The sequence below is a fragment of the Sphaeramia orbicularis genome, chromosome 12, assembly GCF_902148855.1.
Source record: "Sphaeramia orbicularis chromosome 12, fSphaOr1.1, whole genome shotgun sequence".
NCBI classification, from domain to species: Eukaryota; Metazoa; Chordata; class Actinopteri; order Kurtiformes; family Apogonidae; genus Sphaeramia; species Sphaeramia orbicularis.
This window is the reverse complement of record NC_043968.1, coordinates 10,928,884-10,954,675: the sequence shown is the minus strand read 5'-3', so window position 1 is coordinate 10,954,675 and position 25,792 is coordinate 10,928,884. Positions and strand designations below refer to the sequence as shown.

Below are 25,792 nucleotides of genomic sequence, written 5' to 3'. Positions count from 1 at the left end.
TGTCTTGGGTCACCAGAAATTTGTGATGTTAAAATGGGGTCACGAGCCAAAAAAGGTTGGGAACCACTGTAACTAAGTCCCTCTTTTTGGGATCCCTGGACTGACGCTCAGCGCCACTGTCATGCTTTTATTTTGAAAGGTTGTCACCAACCCGGAAGTTGTGTAAATGCACCCTTTGAATCCACACTCCGGAACAATAGGTGGCGGTAATGCATGTTAAAGCTGATTACCAACCGCCAATAAAATGAAAGAAGAAGAGACCCGGAAGTTGATAATATTCACGTGCTGTGTGTGAAAATGTCTGATATTGCAGTCAAGAGACCCAAAATTGTATCTTCTCAGGTACCATTACACGAGTGTTTAACATAAATACATCTTTATCATCTTTTTTTTTCTCTATAATTTCGTTTTCCTGACTTTTTTCAGGCCGAGGAGCGCGTGGACTGGAAGAAGCGGAAAGCAGAAAGTGAGTAAACAGCTAAACGTGGCTAACGTTAGCTACATGGAACTAACTAACAGTATAACTAGAATAAAATAGAATGCCTTTATTGTCATTATATTTATGTACAACGAAATTAAACGAGACAACTCTCTAGTGGTGCGTAGTGCAAAATAGTTTTAAAGAAAGAAAAGAAAAGTGTAAATATATATAATATACACAATAAAAACAAGCAAGTCACCAACCAAACAGCAGAGATAAATCAGCTAAAATCTGCGTACAGGTCTTATTTATATTTTTGTGCATAAGAAATCAATATAAGTGAATCCCCGAAAGAACTTTGTGTTTGTAAATGCAAGTTATGCAAATTTACAGGATTTCAGTTATGTTGCAACATGTTGCTGGTCATATGAACTATGTTTTCAGGTCAAAAATGTCAAATTTCATCACAATTAATGCTATATTTTCATGTCACAAATGGCCAAGTTATATTTTAACTGAATTTACCTGAAAAACAAATATTCTGTACTTTTAGATTCCCCAATTTTCCTTACAAGATTATATACTACATATCACATGTTTTATTTTTACAAGTTCAATATAGAGTATGGTGCTGAGCCATCCTGCTTATGTTACACCAATACATACATTAAGAGTGTCACACGTCACTTTTTAAATCAACAGTTTTCTAATAATAAGCATTTTTATAAAGAAATAACAATTCTATATTGTTATTTACTCTTTAGTATGAACTTTTGTATAATCTATACAATAAATAATTATGATACTAGTTTTTGCACAGGGATCATTTGTGGAAATGGTGACATGGCTGCCGAGCATCAGTATGATGGGATCTGTAACAACCATGTCACATCCGTCCACTGCCACATTTTGTGTTTTTGTGTCAGCTGTTATTGTTTTAGATCCACAATACTAACATTTATGAATAAGAGGATAATTAGCAATTGTAAGTATAAAAGTTTATCACTAATAAAGTACTGGTACTGACCAGATCATCATGGGTAATGTCACGTCCATCCCCTGTCACATCCGTCCACCAGTTATTTATGTTCTTTCTAATGTTATTTTAAGAACTCTATTCTAATTTATGCTATATCCTGTTCTATACTGAATTTATTAATTTCAGTGCCCCCCCGCCAGGTGTTAGGGTTATTATACCATATTAACCCTAACCCTATTGTACCATATTGAAAATCCAATATTTCTGAAAATATAGCTTCCACCGTCAAATAATGTCAGTAGTCTGTGCACAAATGTATTAGCATTATTTCAACACAGTTCTATGCATTTTGTACAACTTTTTTTTTTTACAAAAATGGCCACTTATTTGACTCCCTAAGTAAATTTTAGCCAACATATATATTGTACTTTGACTCTGGCTGGACACTAAGGATATATGTTAAATATATATCCTTATTTGAGGTGCAGAAATGCATGAGAAGAAGCTTGTTTAGTAGAAATCAAACACAGAATTCATGTGAAAATACATTACTATTCAGAAGAACTAATAAATCTATGTTTCATCAAATAACCATTGTATCTGTGGGTCTCTGAAATGTAACTAAAGCTACAATGTTGACCACTGTAAAGATCTGCTTATTTGATGTTGCTTCCTTCACGTTACATAATTTTAGCCATTTTCCAGTATTATCCTCTATTATAAGTGTAAATATGTCTGTACTTCTCTTAGCAGTGTCATTTATTTTTCTTGACAGTTAAGGAGGCTAAGAAGCAAAGGAAAGAGGCCAAACTCATCAAACAGCTTGAAAAGCAAAAAGAGGAAGAAGCTGCAAAGAAACAAAGACTTGAACAAACCCAGGACAAAAAAGGTTCCGTATCTTTATTACCAATCCTGGGTTTACCTCTGTATGTATCTTAGACTAAAGGACTGTAATGTGTGGTGTGTGTCTGTCAGGTCGGGACTACACAGTGAGTGTGGCTCTTCCTGGATCTGTCCTGGACAACGCTCAGTCTACTGAACTTCGTACATACTTGGCTGGACAAATCGCCAGGGCATGTGTGGTGTTTTGTGTTGATGAGATTATTGTGTTTGATGAACAAGGAGAAGATGTCAAGTAAGTTTGAGAGGGAGAGAGAAAGACAGCAAATTGGTAAACTCTCTGTATCTTATCATTCAGAATCAGAAAACTAATGGTAAATGTTTGTTTTTGTTTCACAGGAGTGTTGAAGGAGAATTTAAAGGAGTTGGGAAGAAAGGACAGGCTTGTATTCAGCTTGCCAGAATACTTCAGTACCTGGAATGCCCACAGTAAGCACATTAAATTATTAATTTGACCCATGTAGATCCAGGGTGTCAAACTCATTTTGTTCAGGGGCCACATACAGCCTAATCTGATCTCAAGTGACCAATAAAGTAATAGCCTAATGAGAACTACATTTTCTTTCTTGTTTTTTTTTTTTTTTTTTTTAACTTTTTAGTGCAGGAAAGTTAAATTATGAAAATGTTTACATTTAAAGCCTATCCTCTCACAAAAAATGTGAATAACCTGATAAACATGGACAACCTCGAATTTCTGAAGAAAAATAAGTGAATTTTAACAATATTGTGCCTCAGTTTATCATTTACACGTTTGCATTACAACTTACAGATCACAGTGGATCTACAAATGCATAAAACATTTAGTAACAGGCATATTGTTAGAATTTTGGAAATTGGAGATTTCACTGTTAATATCTTCAGTGTAATTTTTGCAATTTGCATATTCATCCTATGGGCCAGATTGGAACCTTTGGCTGGGTGTTTTGGCCCATGGGCCTAATGTTTGACACCCCTGATTTAGATGCATTGGCATGTTTTGTGAAATTGTAATTCAAGACATCAAAAGTTAGGGAAAAACATGAAAATGAGATGTTGTGGAATAGTCTTGGATTTAATTTTATTATCTGTAATGGAAACCAAAAGACCAAGACCTGTAAGATGTCGAAAACAGTGTTAGCAGATGTGGTGTGCAAACTGTGTTGGTTCAGTAATTATTCAGCTATTTTAGTTTACTTTGACCTGTCGCTCAATTTATATTTTTACAATATATTTAAATCTTAATATTTCTTTTTATCATCATTCTGCATGCAGTGTACACAATCTAGTACCAAAACAGTGGGTTGTGACTTGAGAGCAAAACCATAGTAGTACAATAAATCTGAATCTGATAATATAGACTGTATTTTTAAATAATTAAATCACATCTTGGGGGTAATGTATCATCTTAAAGCCCTTTTTGTATTGGTAATACTTTTAAAGTTGGTTGTTTTCCATGATGCTTAAAAATCATTGTTAGTCTTTGTTACATGGTTTCTGCAGGTCTTTAAAAGCCAAATGTTTTAAAATGTGTTGAACGAGATTTTTTGGGGGATTGCATTATGAAGTTACAGCAACATCACTTTGATGAAGCTGTGTTAGCTTTAGTCTCTCTTTTAAAAAAAATCTAAACCTTACACTGTTGCGAAACTACAGAATATATCCAACATGGAACCAAAATGTAGTAATGCAAATTAATGCAAAGTCAACACTAAAAAGCATATGGAAATAAATCTAGAATCAAAACCATTTATTTATCATAACTGTGATGAGTAAATAAATTAGTGTATTATGAAACATTGGTAATCTCTTATTGTTTGTACGTTCAATTATGAGCTAACAAATAAAGAAGATTGCATTTATCTTGCTGAACTGACTTATCAGTCCTTTTTAAAATTACTGTTTCGAGGACAACATGAGCCAATATAACCTTTGGATAATGTTAAAGGTTGCTTGTTAATTTTATTTTCAAACTAGAAAAGCACTTGGAGAGCGCAGACCTCCGCCCATCACCACTAAAATTTAGTCATTTGTTCCTTGTGCCAGAATCAACATTTTCTGAAAATTTCATCCAAATCTGTCCATAACTTTTTGAGTTATCTTGCTAACAGACAAACAAACAAACAAACAGACAGACAGACAAACCCCAATGAAAACACAACCTCCGCTGTTTCACTTGGCAGAGGTAATAATCTACCGTTGTATGTTGAAGTATGGAAATCAAATTGTTGGTCCTTGATAAGTTTTAGATTTTGTCTCTGAATATGTATGGGAGTCCTGTCGATTTAATCTCTGCTTCTTTGACAGATACCTGCGCAAGTGGTTTTTCCCAAAACATCAAGATTTACAGTATGCAGGTAGTGTTAAACGCCAATGCTGTTGTAATATCAGGTATAAATAGGACTTTAAATTGAGCACTGTATACAAAACTTCTCCATTCTTGTCTCCTCGACAAGGTTTACTGAACCCTTTAGACAGCCCTCACCACATGAGGATAGATGAGGAATCAGAATACAGAGAAGGAATAGTCCTCGACAGGCCGATGAAACAGGGAAAAGGCTCGTTTGTCAACTGTGGAATGAGAAAGGTGAGTGTTTGAATTAGGCACACCATTGTCATCAGAGGACGTGTTGGTTATTTACTGGTGATTAATAGACTAAAATATGTCCATCTGCTCCCTTAGGAGGTTCGGATTGACAAGCAGCTTCAGCCAGGCCTGCGAGTCACTGTACAACTCAATCAGACACAGAATCCAGGTGAGTTTAACTAGTGCCTTTCCGGTGTTATCATTATTTTGTAATTTATGGAGTTGTAACATTTAATATGTTGTAATTAAAGGGTACCTGTAGTGCGATGGTTCTCAACCTTTTTTGACTCGTGACCCCATTTTAACATCACAAATTTCTGGCAACCCCAGACATTTAAAACTGAGACTTTTTTGTTGCTAAAATTAATTTGTAATAGTTTGCTATATTATTTTGCAAATAAAGGTTAATTTTAAATGACATTTAGTCTATATAATGTATATTATTATGGACGGAGGCAGTAAAGCCAAGTGTAGATTACTGCACAAAGTGAGAATTTGATTTTCCTTGGTCAAGATATGTAGTCAGGCCAGCTTGGATTTACAAGGCTGACAATTAATACTGAACAAACAAGAACTCAAACTATGAATTATGAAAGAGCTGCAGCATCTTAAACCGACCACAATGAACATTTGACAGATAAACAGAACCACAGTGCTTCAGTTTCAGCTTCAGAGTTTGCCATGTCATTTATGCATTGAGACTGTCTCTCAACTCATCATATATTTTTTCTTAGTAATTTTTTCTTTATTTTTATCAATTACCAGAAATTTCAGGCAACCCCATTTGAACTCCAGATGACCCTACGTGGGGTCCCGACCCCAAGGTTGAAAAACACTGCTGTGGTGTATTTTCATCGCTAGCTATTTCAAAAGATCATGTATAATACTAGCGCTTCGGTCAGGTAACTTTTGTCATAGCCCGTTGTCGAGCGGGTACTAAGTCATTGCTCCGCCAGTCAGGCATGGTCAGTGACGTGTTGCCTCCTTTACGGGCTGTTCCAGCACTGGTAGTGACGCAGACGTGTTGTATTGTCTGATTACCTGAGCTGTGATGGACCAGTCACTGACCCAGTGCAGCAGACACCAGTCTAAGATGACACATTATCACTGCAACACTTTATATCACTGTTTCACTTTATATCACTGCCCTGAAAAGTGTAAATACAATCAGAAGTCCTTATTTACAGTACTGTACAGGAAGCCCTTTTAGAGTAGTTCTTTAGCAAGTGTATTTTAGAGTATTTATACTCACCTTAGTGTCAACCTGGCTACTAGCCCACTATTGTGTTCTGGTCTGTTTGATTTTTGTCTTCTTGTGCTGTATGCAAAGCTGCTGAATACGTGAATTTCCCTCAGGATCAATAAAGCATCCATCCATCCATCCATTGAGTCAGAGTGCAAAGCTTACGGCTGAACAAACAACAAGCGCAGACGCGTGGTTTCCACTCAATCTCGCTGACTGACCACTGCTTGTTTACTCACACTCAATCACCTGGAATCAGTCATAGTGCGTCACTTTCAGCCGGGAGTGGATGCACCCCATAGGTTCTGCCCCCGCCCATAATTCACATCATGAAAAGGTCCAGTGGGGTGCATTTATGGTGTTTTTTGTTTTTTTTTGTTTACTGAATGTCCCCTCTCTTGTGTCTAAGTAATACATAAAGCATAATTAACGCCATAAGCTTGACCAGTACAGATACACTTTAAATGTTTGCATCCATCCATCCCCAGAGTCCAAACTGTTCAAAGGTGTTGTGGTGGCCCCTCATGTGCCCAGGACTAACGGAGGTCTCTACTGGGGTTACAGCGTCCGCCTGGCGTCTTGTCTCAGTGGGTATAGCTGTTAATCAAAAGCAGGCCTCGCATGAATAAAAACATGTAATAATCCAGTCCTTGACAACATCATGAGTGATTCGTCTTATCTTTTGTTTGAATGCAGGTGCAGTTTTCACAGAAAGTCCCTACAAAGAGGGATATGACCTCACCATCGGTACATCTGAGAGGGGTAGCAACGTGGACCAAACGTCACTGTCACCTTTCAAGTAGGTTCATATGGAAATGAATCCTATTTAGATGATTTAACCCTTGAAACCCTAAGCCTAAAACGGTCCGTCTGGACTTTTATTCTTATTTTGACAATAAAAAGGTTAGAAATATGCTGTGAGTCCTTTTGCCCATTTTTCCAGAGCACTTTCAACTTTCAAAATCTAGCAGTCATTTACGATTTACTGCATGTTATAATACTGCTAAAATGGCTTCTTCTCCAGCTTCTAATACAGACGTTGAGTGAAATCACCATAATGACCCAATAAAGCCTATAAAGTGCAACGTCTCAGGTTTCAGAAACCGTTGGAATTTTTCCAACTGCCTAAACACTGAAAGAGATACAGCCATCCAAACTGCATATGCACAGGTAGGGATGTATCGATTACCGGTATAATGATAAACCGATAATCTATCTCTGAAAAAGAAACTCAAACAACTCAAACTTGATATGGAAAATAGTCAAACAGTGGCCATAAGGTGACATTTTTAATGCACATTTGTATATTTGATTGTTTACATGTTAATATTTTAATGTTTCTGCCAACAGAAAGTACATTGTGGCTATTATTTAATTTTATTTATTCATTTATTTTTCAAAATATAACTTGGTTAAAGTATTTCAGTGTGTGTATAAGTACTTTTTGAACATTTTGAGCACAGTTTCAACAATATCGCAATAATAATGATAACCGCGATAATTTTGGTCACAATAACTGATATGAAATTTTCATATCGTTACATCCATATGCACAGCGTGTTTCAGTGACGACGCGTCAGGTTTTAAAGGGTTATAGCAGTATTTTTTGGTATGTTTGCTCCAATTGTTCGTGCACTTTGCAGGCATCTCCTGGTGGTGTTTGGAGGTCTGCAGGGATTGGAAGCCAGTGTCGATAGTGATCAAAACCTGGATGTGACTGATCCGGGTGTTTTATTTGACCTTTACCTCAACACATGCCCCAGTCAGGGCAGCAGGACCATTCGCACAGAGGTGAGGAACACACACAGATGATGCTTACACTGAGCTTTGTGAAGTGTTGTCAGTACTCTTTGTTTAAAAGTGCATTCAATTTGCTCGAAATGTGATATTTTTCCTGTGGTATTTTGTCATCGACAGGAGGCCATTTTGATTTCAATGGCATGCTTAAGACAGAAGATCACAGCTGCTTTCTCGCATGTTTCCAATGGCTCAGTACAGAACTGATGATGTTTGAGAACTTCATATTTATTATTATTTGACTGGTAATTACAACTGATTTTGGGTGAATGAGTTGATTGTCATATTACTGTGCAATTTTTACTGCCATCCTTCTGTATGTTATTTCCTAACACTCAACAGCTACAGTTTTATGTACATAAAAAGATGTTATACAAAGATCTGAATTGCTTTGTATTGTTTTCTTAAAGTATTTTTAATTGATAGTGACCAGCACAACATAAACAAACAAATGGCACTAAAACCAGCAGCTTAAATTCTCAACAGCTCACACCAGACTCGGCATCAGATTTTCGAGTCAGAGTGAAGAACACGTTTTAAAAAGGTTCATCTGCTTCTGCATTTGATGGGTCAAAGCTTTTTGGGGAAAAACTACAAAGAAATATCAGATTGTTTTCAAGGTGCAATTGCATGCCACTTGCATTTCACCAAGCTATTACTTAAATTAACATTTGAGAAGCAGATCAGAGTTTAACCCATAAAGACCCAAACAGCCACTGTTGACCAAAACCATCTACTGATTTGAACTGTTTAATACCTGTTGATCCACTAATCCTATCAATACATGTAAATAATTAGTGTGAAATACAGTTTATTGTCTTTTCATGGTCATCAGATGTGACCCATTTGGATGTTCAGAGGTTCCATAGTTACCGTGGAAACAGCGTCATCTTCTACAACATTGATTCACCAGTAAAACTCATGGAGTTGGATCAATGACAGCAGATGGAGACACTTGGTTTATGTTCAATTAATTCTACATTTTCTTGAACAAGTCATGTTTTCTTAATTTTTCTCTGTTTCTGATATGACAATCAACTTTAATCTGAGCTTTTATGAACATCTACATGATCAGTGAACTAAATAAGGGAAAATACCTGATTTTCAGTGAAAAAACAAAAGATACAGAGGATAATATTACAGTAAATGGTGATAAATAATTAAAGGTTAAACAGAGGGAAAAATTCATTTGTAAACTGCCACAAATATAACGCTGGGTTTTTATGGGTTAATATCAGATGCATCAGCAAGCCTGCATTAAGTTTTAGATCTGAGTTATTTGAGAGACTGTGATATCTTTCAATACATAAGATCCATGTTGACTTTATGCTGTATAAATTTGGTGATTATCTCACTATATCTTGCAGGCAGATTGAGTTTCATAAAGTAGCGCAACAGTCCGCTCAGTTTCTTTACTTAGTTCAACAATTTCGACTTGTGGTTGTCTTTAAACGGGATGCATACAAAAGCAATATTTCTACAGATTATTAACACGCAGCAGACAAAAAGAGATATTTACGCAATTGCACGTTTTTCTGCTTGAGGCTTTTATATGAAAATCACAATTCCACCTTAAATTCACTCATGCAGTCCTAAGAGAAACATACGTACCAATACATAACATGACCATGATGCATTTGGTGGACTATCCAAATCTAAACTGCATGCACCGTAGAGCCACTGAGGTAAAACGGTTCACGTTCATGAGGGAACAGTGTTGTGATTTTAGTCTGAAAAAACAATGAAATCAACATTTAATGCAGCGAAATGTTTACATTAGAGCATCAGTACATCTCAATAGAGGGTCCATGAAGGCGAAAAACAGGAAACAGCAGTTTGTACAGTGGAGTTTTGCACTTACTATACATCTGTATCTCTAATTTATTTGATTTACCTGAATCTTTTTTTTTTTTTATTATTATTATTTTAACATGCCCAAAGCCCGTCAATGCACAATATGAATGCCACTTTTTTTTTTTTTGGTACTATTAAATGAATATACTGTGGATAAAAGGCTGTTCGATGTCCTCTATCCTCAGTGTGATCATCCAATACTGACCTCTGTTCCAAAGGACTGCGTTAAGGCCCCTGTTATCTCTCTTTAACATATATATATAGCACCAAACTGTAATACAAGCTGGTATTTAATCCATTAGACTTTTTTCCCCTTTATTTTAATCCTACAAAACTATTCATGTACTTATGTAGATGCACTGCATTCAGATATTTACTGAAGCTTTTAAACAAAAAAAAAAGTTTTACGATAATACTGTCCAAAGTAAGATGCCAGTAAATAAACAATTTTGGTATTGGTGCAAGAACAGTTAAGGTATTGGCACAAAAGACAAAACAACACAGTCACGCTCCTCAAATACTGTATGGTGGGCCTCACAAGCATAAGATAAGACTGTAGACTGAATATATGACTGATGTGCACGTGAGGGACAGAGGACAGCTGAGCAGTATTCTGTAGGCCACTTGGTCAGATCTAATCCTCTAAACCTCATCCCGGGAAACCTTCAGTGCATTTTCAAGACGTTTTAACAAAAATACTATAAACATGTAAAAATTCATCTGTAAATTCATTTTCTCTCTATTTACAAAAAAACACGTTCCCGACGGCTGCCGCATTTGTGATGTGCAACACAGTTCAGTAAGCTCTCAAAACTGAGATACAGAAAAAAATTCTCAGAGAACTCCCCGGCTCATTTGGTTCATTAACGGGATTTCCAAAAGCTTTTTCATCTTCGCGGCGCTTCCTGAACAAGGGCTGTCATTCATTCACTGTGTGGTTTATTCAAAGGCTCATTCAGGGGAGGTACAGTGAAATCCAGTTGAATACATGAGCACTTGTGAGTTTCCTTTGTTGTTTCTTCCCTTTAGTCCGTTTCTTCAGTGGAGTCTTTTCACCACGTCGGATGAGAGAAGGTGATGTTGTACAGCTTCGCCCAGCGTGCAAATACCTGTTTCTCAGTAATAAAACGATGGTGGTTTCCTCTTCGGCCGCTCTCATTCTGTATGTATGTTACACATTCATCAGGCCCGCGGGGCTTGTAGTAGTGATACGGCATCTTTTTGGATCCAGGCTTTTTTCTAAAAAAAAAAAAGAATGGTTTTAATGTTATTAGCAGGGTTTGTACAGGTGCTTGAAATCCTTGAAAATGCTTGAATTTCAATGTTATGTTTTCACGGTCTGAAAAGTGCTTGAATTTTACTTTAACCTATAAAGACCCAAACAGCCACCGGCGACCAATAGCATCTACTGATCTAAAATGTTTAATACCTGCTGATCCACTAATCCTATCAATACATGTAAATACTGGTGTCATCTTTTTATGGTCATCAGATCTGACCCATTTGGACGTTCAGAGGCTCCGCAGTGAACGCGGAAACACCAACGTCTTCTAAGATATTGATTCACCAGTAAAACCCATGGAGTTGGATCAGTGACAGTGGATGGAGACACTTGGTTTATGTTCAGTTATTAATATCATTGCTGATAAAGTCACTTTTTCTTCAGTTTTCTCTGTTTCTGACATAAAAACCCTCAACTTTACACTGAACTTTTATGAACATCTACATCAGGGGTGCACAGAGGCCAAAACCAAAGGGTCCAATCCAGCCCACGGGATGAATTAGTGAAATACAAAAATTACACTGAAGATATTAACAATCAAGGATGTCAAAATAAATTTAGTTCAATTCCATCTAAAGTGGGTCAGACCAGTAAAATACTATCATAATAAACTATAATTAGCAAAAACCACATATTTTTCTCTTTGTTTTAGTGTTAAAAAAGTAAAATTACACAAAAATATTAACATTTACAGACTAACCTTTTACAAAAATTGTGAAAACCCTGAACAAACATGAACAACCTGAAATGTCTTAAGAGATTTAAGAGTAATTTGACCAATATTCTGTCTATTATTAAATGTTTTGTGTATTTGTAGATCCACTGTGATCTGGAAGTTATAATGTACATGTGGAAATAATAACCTGAGGCAGAATATTGTTAAAATTACACTTATTTTTTCAGTTTGTTCTTGTTATTCACGTCTTTTGAAAGGATAATTTGTAGACGTAAACCTTTTCACAATGTAAATTTACTTTTTTCGCTCTAAAACAGAGAAAAGTTTGGAGTTGACATTATTTATATATTATTATGTTATTATTTTACTGGTTTGGCCCACTGCAGATCAAATTTAGCTGAATGTGGCCTCTGAACTAAAATGAGTTTGACACCCCTGATCTACATGATCAGTAAATTAAATATAGGAAAATACATGATTTTCACTGAAGAGCTGCAAAGTGAAGGGGATAATATTATAATAAATGGTGATCAATCACATAAGAAAAGTTAAAAAATAGTGAAAAAACTATTTTGGAATTGCCACACAAGTAGCACTGGGTCTTTATGGGTTAAGAGATTGCAATTCTAACTTTGTGATGTGATTTATTTATTTATTTTAAATAGTAACTCTGCCAGGTTAGATACCAAGCCAAAGCCTCTTACAGAGGTGATACATTCAGAAAAATAAAACTTTCCGTCAAAAAAGAAAATTACCAGGTGCTGTCAGGTGGACTCCATGTACATTTTTATCTTAATCTTTGTCTCGGTGCGAGTGTGAGTGAAGAACGCCATGTGACTTCTCTTTCTTTGGATAAAACTTCCTGTTCTCCTTTCATTTCTAAGCTTTTTGCTATTACGGAACATCATTTTAGATGTTTATAGCAAAACACAATGTACATCATTGTGATAAAAAAAAAAAAAAAATCGTGAGTATATGTATTCCTGTAGATATGTATTTTACCCCTGTGATAAGGTGCTGTGCTGGAAAAATTTGAAAATGACCCTAAAAGTACTTGAATTTGACCTTGAAAAATGTGTATGAACCCTGTATTAGTGGAGTGATTTTATAACCAACTGGACTGTGAATCCTGATCATGATCAACAGTGTTTTAAAGGTCTAGTGTAGACTTAGGAGCATTTAGGAGGATCTAACTGCATATATAATATGCTTTCATAATTGATAAAATTACATAGGAATGAGAATCACTGTGTTTGTTACCTGAGAATGAGCCTTTTATATCTACAGAGGAAGTCTATCACCTTTCAGATTCCACCACGTATCACTGTCATGTTGAGCTGACTTCTGCTTTGTCTATTTTTATTTTACCGCTGGTGGCATCCGCTGTTAGAGTTTTTTTTTTTTTTTTTGCTCTCATTTAGGGGGAGGTGGGATAATCCTGTTGATGTGCATACTGCTTTCATCTGGTTCAAGCTTTTTTTTTTTTTTTTTTTTTTTTTTTTTTTAAGAGTATTTTAGGAGTTTTATTAATTATATGATTGAAGAAAATGACAAATTTCTTTTACTTTTACTGCTATTTTATCAAATAATCATTTATTAAACTGAGTGAAGCCAGAGAATAGAACTTGAAGGTTATGAAAAACAGGAAAAGCAACAAAGATTGTAGAATAATCAATTGACAATGTAAAAAAAAAAAAGAAGGAATGTAAAACAAAGCAGCCAGAAAAAACATGAGCTACTCTGCTACTAAACTAAAAATCCTTCCTTACCAACAGGGAATTTGCATCATGATACTCATCTAAGGAGCGCCAATCCTGGCTGTAGTTTATTTTTTCAACACTGACTATTATTTCCGACAGTCTTTTCTGCTTTTCCTGTTTTTCATATACTCCACCCCTGCCCTTGATCAACAGCTGTTTCCTTTATAAACATCTCCATTTGGCATTTTTGTCCCAGTGACCCACCAAGAACTAACTTCTGTACGCTAAAGGTTCTTTGATGTTTGTAGTTGTTACGAACTGTGGTACCTCTGCAGCTTTAGTGACAAATGAAATTCACTTGATGTTATGCTTGTCAGAAAATAGTGTTTTCCATGAAGGGGTGTGTCTAAATGTTGGAGGTGCTTTGACATCAGTGGTCACCTCCTCATACTATATGCAGGGTATAGATGATGGTAGGGTGCATTTATTTGGTTCACAGCCAGTGCCTGATCTGGGACCAGTTCTGTTATGGAAACTGGTTCCAGGGTGGCTACAACAGGGCTGTAAACATGAACCGATATCATTAGGGACTTGGGGCAGGACTATTGTTTGGTTATTAACCCTTTAAGACCCAAACAGCCTCCGGCGACCAAAACCATCCTATCAATTCATGCAAATAATTGGTGTAAAATTCAATTTGTCATCTTTCCATGGTCATCAGATGTGACTTATTTGAATGTCCCGAGGGTCTGTAGTGAACGCAGAAACACCGTCATCTTCTATAACATTGATTCACCAGTAAAACCCATTGAGTTTGACTAACAACAGAAGGTGTAGATGCTTGTTTTTATGTTAAGTTATTGATATCCTTACGGGAAAAGACACATTTTCTTCAGTTTTCTCTGTTGTAAAATAATCTTTGAATTTACTCTGAGTTTTCATAAACATCTAAAATGTTCAGTAAATTAAATATAAGGAAAAATATCTGATTTACACTGAAAAATGCAAAATACAGAAGATAATTTTATAATAAATGGTTATAAATCACCTAAAGGGGTCATATTTTTCTAAATGCACTTATGTTAGTCTTTGGTTCATTTATTTGTGTATTTGGACCCTAATAGTTCCAGACATTTGAATTTGAACCCTCCAGGTGCGACAAAACTATGTTTATATTCATTTTGACAAAAATAAAGTGGATTTTTACAACCCCTTTTTAATTCCTTCTTAATTTTTTTACGTCTATAACTAGTTATGTCAATATTTGCACATATAAGGTCAAGACTTCTGACGAACATTTCTCCGAGTACGACATAATTTTTTGTCAGCGGCAGCGGTTGTAGTACACACTGAAAATATGTCCAAGCTTCGAGCCAATTTCCTAAAATGCTAAGCAGTTGGTTGTATTAAAGAACACATGTGGCTGGAGGGGGTGGGGTGTGAAGTGGCTCATTTGCATTTAAAGGGCCAGCGCTCAAAATGACCTTTCTGTTATTATTACTCAGAAATAGGGTTGAAGATGGACCTGTGGAGTTGAATTAATGAAGAATTCAGACCTAAGCAGAGCATTTACAGTTTATGTAGACCACAGGGAAATGTTTTAAAATGAGTAATTCCATTTAAAAAAGCAAAATATCACTCCATTAAGAAAGGTTAAATAGAGAGAAAAATTAATTTGAGAACTGCCACAAAAGTAGCACTGGGTCTTTATGGTTTAAAAAAACAGCTAGTATAGTGTCTAAAGACCCCCTATTTTTCCTTATTTTTCACACTGAACCCTTTAAGAGTCTACATCACAGGTGTCAAACATGCGGCCCGGGGGCCAAATCCGGCCCGCCAAAGGGTCCAGTCTGGCCCACAGGATGAATTTGTGAAATGCAAAAATTACACTGAAGATATTAATCAATGATGTCAAAATCATTTTAATTCAGGTTCCACATACAGGGCGATTACAGTTACAGTTATACAGTTAGATTTCAAGTGGGTCAGATCAGTAAAATATTATCATAATAACCTATAAATAATGACAACCCCAAATTTTCTCTTTGTTTTTTTGGTGTAAAAAAGTAAAATTACATGAAAATGTTTACATTACCAAACGATACTTTTACAAAAAAATATGAATAACCTGAACAAATATGAACAAACGGAAATGTCTTAAGAAAAGTAAATGCAATTTGACCAATGTTCTTCCTGTTACTAAATGTTTTTGTGATTGTAATGCACATGTGAAAATGATAAACTAATAAACCGAGGGATAATATTGTTAAAATTATACTTGTTTTTCTAAGGACAGTTCAAGTTGTTCATGTTATTCAGATTTTTAAGAAAACTTCGTAGATGTAAACCTGCTCATAATATAATTTTACTTTTTTCACTGTTATTATTTTACTGGTCCGGCCCACTTGAGATCAAATTGGGCTGAATGTGGCCCCTGAACTAAAATGAGTTTGACACCCCTGGTCTACACATTTGGAGGCATCTTATACTCACCCACAGTGACTGGGTGGAACCATCCCGTACACTTTGATGTTATCACATATCTCAATGGCTATAACCATGGTGAACCAGCCTGTACTCAACCACGAGTGTGATTTTTGTCTGTGCGGGAAAAAGACATGAGAAAAAAATAAATATGTGACCATGCTGTACACAAAGTCATATGTGATTACCATCCTAGCTCTGTGAATACCCACCTATCTCGCCCTGTCTCTCTGTGAAACAGCCCGTCAAACTTCCGCATCTTGTTCTGTGCGATGCTGAAACATGACACGTTACTGTACATCATGCTGACTCTCTGGATCAGTCTATATAAGGTGCCTTTAGCGTCCTTCCCGATCTTGTTGGGAGGTCCCCAGAAGATGATAAATGGGTTACTGTCGGGGCGGTGTAGGAACTCATTAGGCCTACGGACCACCCTGAACACGCTGGAGTGCGCTACGACTCGCAGAGATGTCCGGTTGCCTATATCGGCCTCGTACCCCAACGTGGGAGCGTCGTTCATACGAATCACACACTCTGTACGATCGATCTCTTCTCCCGCACGGGTTCCCAGGACGTGGCTAGAACTCGTCACCAGCGCACAGTTATGACAGCGCAAGGTCATGCTCTGAAACAAACAGGAAATAGTGAATGTAAAAGTGCCACAAGGGACAACGTTGCGGTGGCCCAGAGTTGCAACAGCACAAAAAATTATCCACTATAAGAAAAAAAAAAGAACAGCCCAAAAAATTATCAACTGTAAGAAAAAAAAGAGAACAGCCCAAAAAATTATCGACTAAGAAAAAACAGAGAACAACCTGAAAAATTACCTACTATAAGAAAATAAGAGAACAGCCCAAAAAATTATCCACTGTAAGAAAAAAAGAAAACAACCTGAAAAATTATCCACTAGCCCAAAAAATTATCCACTATAAGAAAAAAAAGAGAACAGCCCAAAAAATTATCCACTAGCCCCAAAAATTATACACTGTAAGAAAAAAAAGAGAACAGCCCAAAAAATTATCCACTAGCCCAAAAAATTATCCACTATAAGAAAAAAAAGAGAACAGCCCAAAAAATTATCCACTAGCCCCAAAAATTATACACTGTAAGAAAAAAAAGAGAACAGCCCAAAAAATTATCCACTCGCCCAAAAAAATTATCCACTATAAGAAAAAAAAGAGAACAGCCCAAAAAATGATCCACTAGCCCAAAAAATTATCCACTATAAGAAAAAAAAGAGAACAGCCCTAAAAATTATACACTAGCCCAAAAAATTATCCACTATAAGAAAAAAAGAGAACAGCCCAAAAAATTATCCACTATAAGAAAAAAAGAGAACAACTTGAAAAATTACCCACTATAAGAAAATAAAAGAGAACAGCCCAAAAAATTATCCACTGTAAGAAAAAAGAAAACAACCGGAAAAATTATCCACTACAAGAAAAAAACAGAGAACAGTCCAAAAAAAAAATTACCCACTATAAGAAAAAAAGAGAACAGCCCAAAAAATTATCCACTATAAGAAAAAAACAAAGCAAAACTCTTTTTATTCTTATAGTGGATAATTTTTTGGGGTCTTGTCTCTTCTTTTCTTACAGTGGATAATGTTTTGGGCTGTTCTCTTTTTTTCTTATAGTGGATAATTTTTTGAGGTGCTGGATAATTTTTAGGCTGTTCTCTTTTTTTCTTACAGTGGATAATTTTTTGGGCTGTTCTCTTTTTTCTTACAGTGGATAATTTTTTGGGCTGTTCTCTTTTTTTTCTTATAGTGGATACTTTTTGGGCTGTTCTCTGTTTTTCTTACAGTGGATAATTTTTTGGTCTGTTCTCTTTTTCTTACAGTGGATAATTTTTTGGGCTGTTCTCTTTTTTTTTCTTATAGTGGATAATTTTTTGGGCTGTTCTCTTTTTTTTTTTCTTATAGTGGATAAGTTTTTGGGCTGTTGCACCTCTGGGCCACCGTACAAAGTTACCAAAATACTAAATATTTATGTGGAAAGTAGAGTAAAGTGTTCATCTGCCTTGACACAGGAATTTTCTTATAGTAGCTATTTTTTAATGTAAGGTTCATGTGACTGAGCTAACCCTTTATCGAGCAAGTGTTGGGTAATTTCCTCAAACATTAAATATTGGGCAATCTTACGCCTCAGTGAGATCCGGAAGCATGTTGGTTTGCCTAACATTATACAGTGATTCAGAGAGATTTTAGGCAGACATTTTGACACTGTAAATAGTAAATAGGAGTGATTTTTGTCTGTTTATGTCCATATAACAGTTGTTTTATTGCATGTGTTTACTTTTTAGCAGGTGCTGCTCGGGTGTTTTATGGCAAAAGAAGGTAGATGACAATGTCCAATTACACAGTAAGGTTGAAATTTTGAATTTTAGCATATTTCAGTGAGTGCCTTATAAAGGGTTAAAGTAATACAGCTTTAAAGGGGTCATATTTGCTAAACCCACTTACTTGTATTAGTCTTTGGTTCATTTATTTGTGTATTTGGACCCTAATAGCTCCAAAAGTTTGAATTTGAACCCTCCAGGAGCTGCAAAAATCGAGTGGATTTCTACAACCCGTTTTAAATCCTTCTTAATTTGTTATGTCTATAACTAGTTACATCACAGCATTTGCACATATAAGGTCAAGACTTCTGATGAACATTTCTCCGAGTACGACATAATTGTTTATCAGCAGCAGCGGTTGTAGTCTATACTGAAAATATGTCCAAACTTCGAGCAGATTCCATAAAATGTTCAGTTGTTGGTTGAACGGGACAGAGCAGCACAGCCAACAACCTGGAGGGGGCGGGGCATGAAGTGGCTCATTTGCATTTAAAGGGCCAGCACTCAAAATGACCTTTCTCATGACATTACTCAAAAATAGGGTTGAAGATGGACCTGTGGAGTTGAATTAATGAAGAATTCAGACCCAAGCATAGCATTTACAGTTTATGTAGACCACAGGGAAATGTTTTAAAATACATAATTCCATTTCTTTTTTTTTTTTTTAAAGCAAAATATCATGCCTTTAAAGGATATGATGAGCTCAGGGCTAAAACTGAGAACTGTTTCAATAGCTGCTTTTAGTTTCCAACTAGCAATGAAATGTCGCACAAAAATAATGATTAAATCACAGTCCATCACCAAGGAGCCCACCCACCCCCAACACAGACTGTTCACTATTCTCCTCTAAGGTCTAGTGGTCCAGGGGTCTGAAGTGCAGGACAACCACACTCAGGAGCTCTTTCTTTCCCTCCTTAACAGGTGACAAGAATCGACAACAGTATCCATACTGATGTTCACAGTGTTTACATTTTCAACTGTGTTATTGTTTATGCACCTTAACTCAATTGCACATTTATCATACTGTTTATCTGTGACAGTTTTGCACATTTAACATATTATCTATCTCTGACAGTTTGCAAAATTACTCATTGCACATTTAAGTAAATATACACTTACTTAGTAATAGTAGTTTATATTTTTATGCTCATTCTCTTTGCATGCCATTCTTAAATACAACCTTGTTTAGTTTGTTTTAAATTTCTAGTTAAATTATTCAATTTTTACACATCTTAAATTCTCTTGGCATTCAGTGTGGACTGCAAAGTAAGATTTTCATTATACAGGGAAACCTGTTTCTTAACTGTACACATGACAATAAAACACTTTGAATCTCTTGAATCTTTTGAAGGTGCAGTAGAGGGGGATGTGAAAAAGAGAAGCAAAGGGACAATCAAGAACAGCACAGGAAATGACACTGATACGAAAGCTGATATTCACACTTTCACTTCTTTTTAGTGGCATGTGGCATCTCATTTCTTCAAAGTAATACTTTGTCTTTATGCAGAGCCACATATGAAAATGATTTCAGCAAAAACAGAAGAGATTAAAGTGAGAGAAAGAATACGTTGGTGTGTTTTTATGTGTCTCTGCAGCTCAGGTTTCTACACAGGATGTGCTGTAATAGTCATGCTGGCAGTGGGACTGTACCTTGTTTCTGAGAACTCTGAGTGTTGACTCAGAGTTGACACAAAAACAGGATTTATGGTTTCATAAACCAAGTTCAGGCTAACTCTGAGTCATTTTGTACTCTGACAACCAAGTCTGTAATGCATATCTGCTGGGTTTCTGTATGTCTGCACCTCCCTGACAACACCACTTCATTTTCTCATTAATATTGAGAACATCATGGTGAGTGTGTATCCAAACACACTTCATGAGAGGGAGATCACATTCACCTTCTGAGCCTACTAACTTTACATTGACTTGTTATCTTACTCACTACCTGGTTGACCGTTCTGATATGGTTGCAGATGTTTCCAAACTCTGCCTTCGCTATTGCACACATTACACATCATAAATTCACTCACACCTCAACTTTAGACTGAGGTAGAAATCTGAAATAAGTGCTTCTGAATTTACAGTACTGTTAAGACACAGGTGTCAAACATATGGCCCGCAGGCCAAAACCGGCCCACCAAGGGCTCCAATCTGGCCTGTGGGATGAATTTGTGAAATGCAAAAATTAAACTTAAGATATTAACAATTATATTAGTTCAGGTTCCACATTCAGCCCAAATTAATCTAAAGTGGGTCAGACCAGTAAAATACCATCATAATAACCTATAAATGATGACAACACCAAATTATTTTCTTTGTTTTAATGTTAAAAAGTAAAATTACATGAAAATGTTTACATTTCTATTTAACCATCCTTTAAAAAATGTGAATGACCTGAAAAAATATTAAACTTAAATGTATTAAGAAAATTAAGAGTAATTTGACCAATATTCCGTCTGTTGTTAAATGTTTTGTGTATTTGTAGATCCACTGTGATCTGTAAGTTGTAATGCACACAAACTGAGGCATAATATTCTTAAAATTGTAATTATTTTTCTTAATAAATTTCAGTTTTTTCATGGTTGTTCATATTTTTCACATTTTTTAAAGGATAGGTTGTAGATGTAAATGCTTTCATAATGGAATTTTATTTTTCACTATAAAACATAGAGAAAACTTTAGCGTTGACATTATATAATAACTAGAAAAGCACTTGGAGAGCGCAGACCTCCACCAAGGCTGATCAGTGCCCCCCCCACGCCAAGGAGGTTATGTTTTTGCCAGGGTTTTTTTGTTTGTTTGTCTGTCTGTCTGTCTGTCTGTCTGTTTGTCTGTCTGTTAGTGTGCAACATAACTCAAAAAGTTATGGACAGATTTTGATGAAATTTTCTGGTCTGCGCCCCCCCCCCGTGGGCCCCCCCCACCCCCGATCACCACCAAAATTTAATCATTTCTTCCTTATCCCATTTCCAACAAACCCTGAAAATTTCATCCAAATCTGTCCATAACTTTTTGAGTTATGTTGCACACTAACGGACAGACAGACAGACAGACAGACAAACAAACAAACAAACCCTGGCAAAAACATAACCTCCTTGGCGGAGGTAAATATTTTTATGTTGTTATTTTACTGGTCTGGCCCACATTAGATCATATTAGGAGGATGTGACCCCTGAACTAAAATGAGTTTGATACCCCTGTGTTAAGAGGTCCACAATATGCCCTAGTTGCATATGAGGTCATATTAACTGCAAGTTACTGAAATCCAGTTGTATATTGTATAAGGTTTGGATCATCTATGTAGATGGTCACCCTCTGGTGTCCCCTGCATTTTGGTCCTGAAGGGTTAGGGTTCAGTTAAATACATAGATTCCACCCATTGATAACCTTTAATGAATGAATGGTCAGTACTACTGTAAATAGATTGTTTTCCACTACACTCAGGCCTCTTCTGTGCAGTAGCTAAGTGACTTCATCACAAACATGCATACAGTGCCCATTCTTTGCTGTAGTGAATGCCCATCTCTTAGTTTCACTCAATAATGGCTTTGTTCATTTACCAGGCACAGGCTTAAGTCAGAGCCAACACACTCAGAGTTAATCCAACTAACTCGCATCAGCTGCTCTCAGACCAAAACCTCTGAGTTAGTCCACACAGTGTTCTGTTTTAACCCATAAAGACCCAAACATCCACCAGCAACCAAAATCATTCACTGATGGAAAATGTTTAATGTTGATCCACTAATTCTATCAATACATGCAAATAACTGGTGTAAATACAGTTTGTCATCTTTTCATGGTCATCAGATATGACCCATTTGGAAGTTCAGAGGCTCTGCAGTTTCCACGGAAACACAGATGGAGTTGGATCAATGACACTGGATGGACACAGTTATCATATCATATATTTTATCATATCATATTATCAGTTAATGATATATTTTGCAGAAAAATAAATATTTTTCTTCAGTTTTCTCTGTTTTGGATGTAATAACTCTCAACTTCAAGCTGAGCATTAATGAACATCTACATGATCAGTGAACTAAGTATAGGAAAATACCTGATTGTCGCTTAAAATTGCAAAATACAGAACATAATATTCGAGTAAATGGTGATAAATCACTTAAAAAAGGTTGAAAATTGAGAAAAAATAATCATTTGGGAACTGATACAAAAGTAGCACTGGGTCTTTCTAGGTTAAAAAAAGCAGAGTTAGTGTAATGTCTAAAGACCCCCTATTATTCCTTATTTTTCACGCTGAACCCTTTAAGAGTCTGCCTATTTAGAGGCATCTTACACTCACCCACAGTGACTGGGTGGAACCATCCCATACACTTTGATGTTATCACTCAATGGCTATAACCACGTTTTTATGGGTTGAATTCGAGACTTTGTCAAACCTGTTTCTGAGACAGCCCGGTCTCCTCCACTGACTGTTGTTGAGCTTCAGTAAATTGCACTAATGACAGGAAAGTTTCATCTGACATGGGCTTGATGATGCTACTGAGTCTGAATTCTAAAGAACGCACCCAGAGCAACTGAACACAATAGTGTAACAGATCCACTTCCCCACATCCCCTCTGCAGCGTCTGTCCTTCACTGATATTTATAGCAACGACAAAACAGACACTGGGGTTTTCAATAGTGTCCTTGTGCATCAGGGATAAAGCTGACAAAGTATCTCTGTATCATTGATGTTAATATGACTCAAATGTTTCCAGTCTGATTATCCAAACATAAATGCACTATTTTTAAAATAGACTTGACTTCATAAGTATACATACTGTAAATACTGTTCATATACTGTTAAATACTGTTAATATTGTGTCTATTCATATTTTATGTCTATTTTTGTTTTGATTCAACTTTTAGTTCCATTTCATTTCATTTATTAAGATCCCCATTAGCAACTGATGATTCAGTTGCTATTCTTTCTGGGGTCTCCTCTACATTACATTACAATTTTAATTATTTTACATTAATCTTACACCATTCACGCCCACACACACACACACACACACACACACACAAACAGGACATATACAACAGCCCAATGCAATTAAAATAAATAAACAAACAAAATAAGCCCTATATATTCGTACTCCTTCACCAACCAGTAGCTGTCTGATACAAATCATAAGACATCTTTCAATATTAGCAAAACTCATTCCATTTCATGCCTGCTGTGTAAACAAAAAAAAGTTTTACTTTCTTTTGAAAACATTTTCTACTATTTTCCAACAACAAAAACCATTCCATTCTATTTTACTTTTATAAAATTCTATATTCTATTTTCTGATCTTATTTTTAGTTTTTGTAATTTCATATTTGTTCTATTCTTATTTTCTGTAGTACTGTTTTTCCTAATATTGTTGCACTGACTGGAGTAGCACTCGTAATTTCATTGTACACACAATGACAATAAAGGCTCTTCTATTCTATTCTATTCTATTCTATTCTATTCTATTCTATTCTATTCTATTCTATTCTATTCTATTCTATTCTATGTCAAAGTGTGAGGATGTTCCAGCTGTGACAGACAGTCGGATACCTTGTTCCCATAAACTGGCACATAGCCGTCTTTTCCAAACCACCTCTTCAGGTCGGTGGTCTTGACAGTATGGTGGATCGCCATATGGAACGGGGCGTAGGGAACTTCATTGACATTGTTGGAACCGTAGAGGATGAGGAGAGTCATCACGATGAAGATGGCTACAAAGATCGCCAACCTGTGGCTCTGCTGCCCCTGCAGAACAATCAATACTGGCAGTGAGAAGTGGGCCGATCCGGTTATTCAGCAACAATTGAACTCCATGAGTCTATGAATAGAGACACGTTTAACGTTTAAGAATATAACACTGGTCCAAAATACACTGTAGCCCATAAAACTGGAATAAGATTTTTTCTCTTGTCGTGAAATGATTGTGATAATGTCATTTATTCCTGATAGATAAAGTGTAACTGGGACTCGGTATGTAATCTTTGTGCCTGGTCAAAGGTGAGTACTGATGTGTAGAAAGTCTGTATCGTTAACAGAGAAAAACCATGTATTTCACTTCCTGAAAAATGGTCTCAATGGAAGTGTGGTCTTTTTTTAGAAGATGAGAAAATACTAATAGCATGGAAATGACTCTGGTAGAGTTTGATACTGTCTTCCACTTACAATTATTGTAGATAATTCATTTATCAACGAAGAAGGCTACAGGAAGTAGCTGAAACTAGAAAAGCAGGTAAACAGACAATAATCCCCGTCTTGATAAATGAATTATCTACAATAAGTGTGGAAACAAGTTCATGGACATACAGTAATTAGAGAACATGGTAAAAAAAAAAAAAAAAAAAAAAGAAAGACAAAAAAAGTGGTTTAAATGTGTGATTAGAGGCAGTTTATCCTCATCAGTGAAAGAATTAACATATTTTGAGGTTTCTATTATGTCATAGATGTGCCGAATTCTACCTCCTGCCGAAAACCGCTCCCCCTTCCTAAGTCAGCCACAAAGAGGACTGAATTCATCCTGTTACAACTTTTTCTCCTTTCTGACTGTAGGGTATGAAATTAACTGTGAATTATTCAACCTCTTAACACCATCATACCTGTGAAGCACTTAAGTAATTAATAATATTATAAGAAATTGCAGTTATGTTTTTTTTTTATCTGTTTTATATTAAAGAATGTGCAAACTGTAAGGTATGTAAAACTTTCTCTTAGATACACAACACACAAAATATATAACAATATGAACAGATACTGCCTAAAACTACATCACCCACAGCTGGGGATGCAGTTTCCGGCAGGGAGCAGAATTTGGCATCAGATATTGCCGAAAACTGCATCCCCCATCAGAATTAGCTTGTGAAGCCAAAGGAGGGAAATGACTTTAACAGCTCACATTTGGAGCTATTCTGGTGTGACAGGGTGAATTTGGTGCACTTTGTCCTCTTTATGGCTGACTTAGGAAGGGGGAGCTGTTTTTGGCAGCTGCTGCGCGATGCAGTTTTCGGCAGGGAGTAGAATTTGGCACAACAATATATGATAAATACTAAGCACTGAAGACATGATGAGACTGAATGCAATGAAAAAATGTGTTTAAATTATAAAATAGCAGCTGAAGTGATTAAAAACCTAAATGTAGCCTACAATTCAAGCCATTTCTTCTGAATGTGCAGCATATGAACCACAGGGATGGAAATGTCACTGTAGATCTGGAAAGACTCATTTATGTGAATATATTATTGATGATGATGATGATGAAGATGGACACCACACCCTCCGGTTGTCTGATGTGCCTTTACCTTGCTTAACCTGAGCCCCATGCTTTCTGATCAGGCTGTGGACCGACACACTGGATGTGACTGTCTGTCATCATACCTAACAGAACAAAACAAAACAGCAGAAATAAGGAGCATGTCAGTGCATGGAATACTCACAGGTTGGCAGTGCATTGTCCGGGGAAATAATCCCAACCCACGGTGTAATCACACAAAGAGCATATTAGACCTGGGCATTCTTAAACTCCGGATGCGTGGGCACGTGACCACATCATTTAAAAAAT

The 25,792-nt window shown here is 36.2% G+C and overlaps 2 protein-coding genes across 7 annotated transcripts in view; one reads left to right on the top strand and one right to left on the bottom strand.

Moving 5' to 3' along the window:
* Window positions 1-258: 258 nt before the first annotated feature.
* Window positions 259-8,285, top strand: spout1 (SPOUT domain containing methyltransferase 1). 2 transcript variants are annotated; one of them, XM_030148465.1, is made up of 12 exons: window positions 259-342; window positions 433-466; window positions 2,176-2,289; window positions 2,376-2,535; window positions 2,640-2,729; window positions 4,584-4,633; window positions 4,733-4,863; window positions 4,960-5,032; window positions 6,595-6,693; window positions 6,803-6,905; window positions 7,750-7,897; window positions 8,024-8,285. In XM_030148465.1, the coding sequence occupies exons 1-12, from the start codon at window positions 298-300 to the stop codon at window positions 8,108-8,110; spliced, it is 1,134 nt and encodes a 377-aa protein (XP_030004325.1). In that variant the 5' UTR covers window positions 259-297; the 3' UTR covers window positions 8,111-8,285. The 2 variants fall into 2 exon arrangements, with proteins under 2 accessions (XP_030004325.1, XP_030004324.1); XM_030148464.1 differs by having other exon boundaries at window positions 263-342; window positions 427-466.
* Window positions 8,286-9,429: 1,144 nt separating this feature from the next.
* The window catches only part of st6galnac6 (ST6 (alpha-N-acetyl-neuraminyl-2,3-beta-galactosyl-1,3)-N-acetylgalactosaminide alpha-2,6-sialyltransferase 6), a 17,039-nt gene continuing 676 nt past the window's right edge, over window positions 9,430-25,792 (bottom strand). For 2 of the 5 annotated variants that reach the window (XM_030148467.1, XM_030148468.1), the window contains exons 2-6: window positions 25,533-25,608; window positions 23,791-23,985; window positions 16,112-16,524; window positions 15,909-16,016; window positions 9,430-10,996 (exon numbers count right to left, since the gene is read on the bottom strand). In XM_030148467.1, the coding sequence (XP_030004327.1) occupies window positions 10,810-10,996; window positions 15,909-16,016; window positions 16,112-16,524; window positions 23,791-23,985; window positions 25,533-25,553 (924 nt within the window). In that variant the 5' untranslated portion in view covers window positions 25,554-25,608 and the 3' untranslated portion in view covers window positions 9,430-10,809. Of the gene's footprint in view, window positions 10,997-15,908; window positions 16,017-16,111; window positions 16,525-23,790; window positions 23,989-25,532; window positions 25,609-25,667; window positions 25,780-25,792 lie in introns of those variants that run through there. The other 3 variants (XM_030148466.1, XM_030148469.1, XM_030148470.1) reach the window with 3 other exon arrangements.

What these genes read in the sequence shown, in the direction of transcription:
- spout1 (XM_030148464.1), top strand. Translation starts at nt 298, where the DNA reads ATGTCTGATATTGCAGTCAAGAGACCCAAAATTGTATCTTCTCAG. An exon ending in ACAAACCCAGGACAAAAAAG is followed by an intron (nt 2,290 to 2,375) that starts GTTCCGTATCTT and finishes TGTGTCTGTCAG; the next exon opens with GTCGGGACTACACAGTGAGT. An exon ending in GCAGGACCATTCGCACAGAG is followed by an intron (nt 7,898 to 8,023) that starts GTGAGGAACACA and finishes TGTCATCGACAG; the next exon opens with GAGGCCATTTTGATTTCAAT.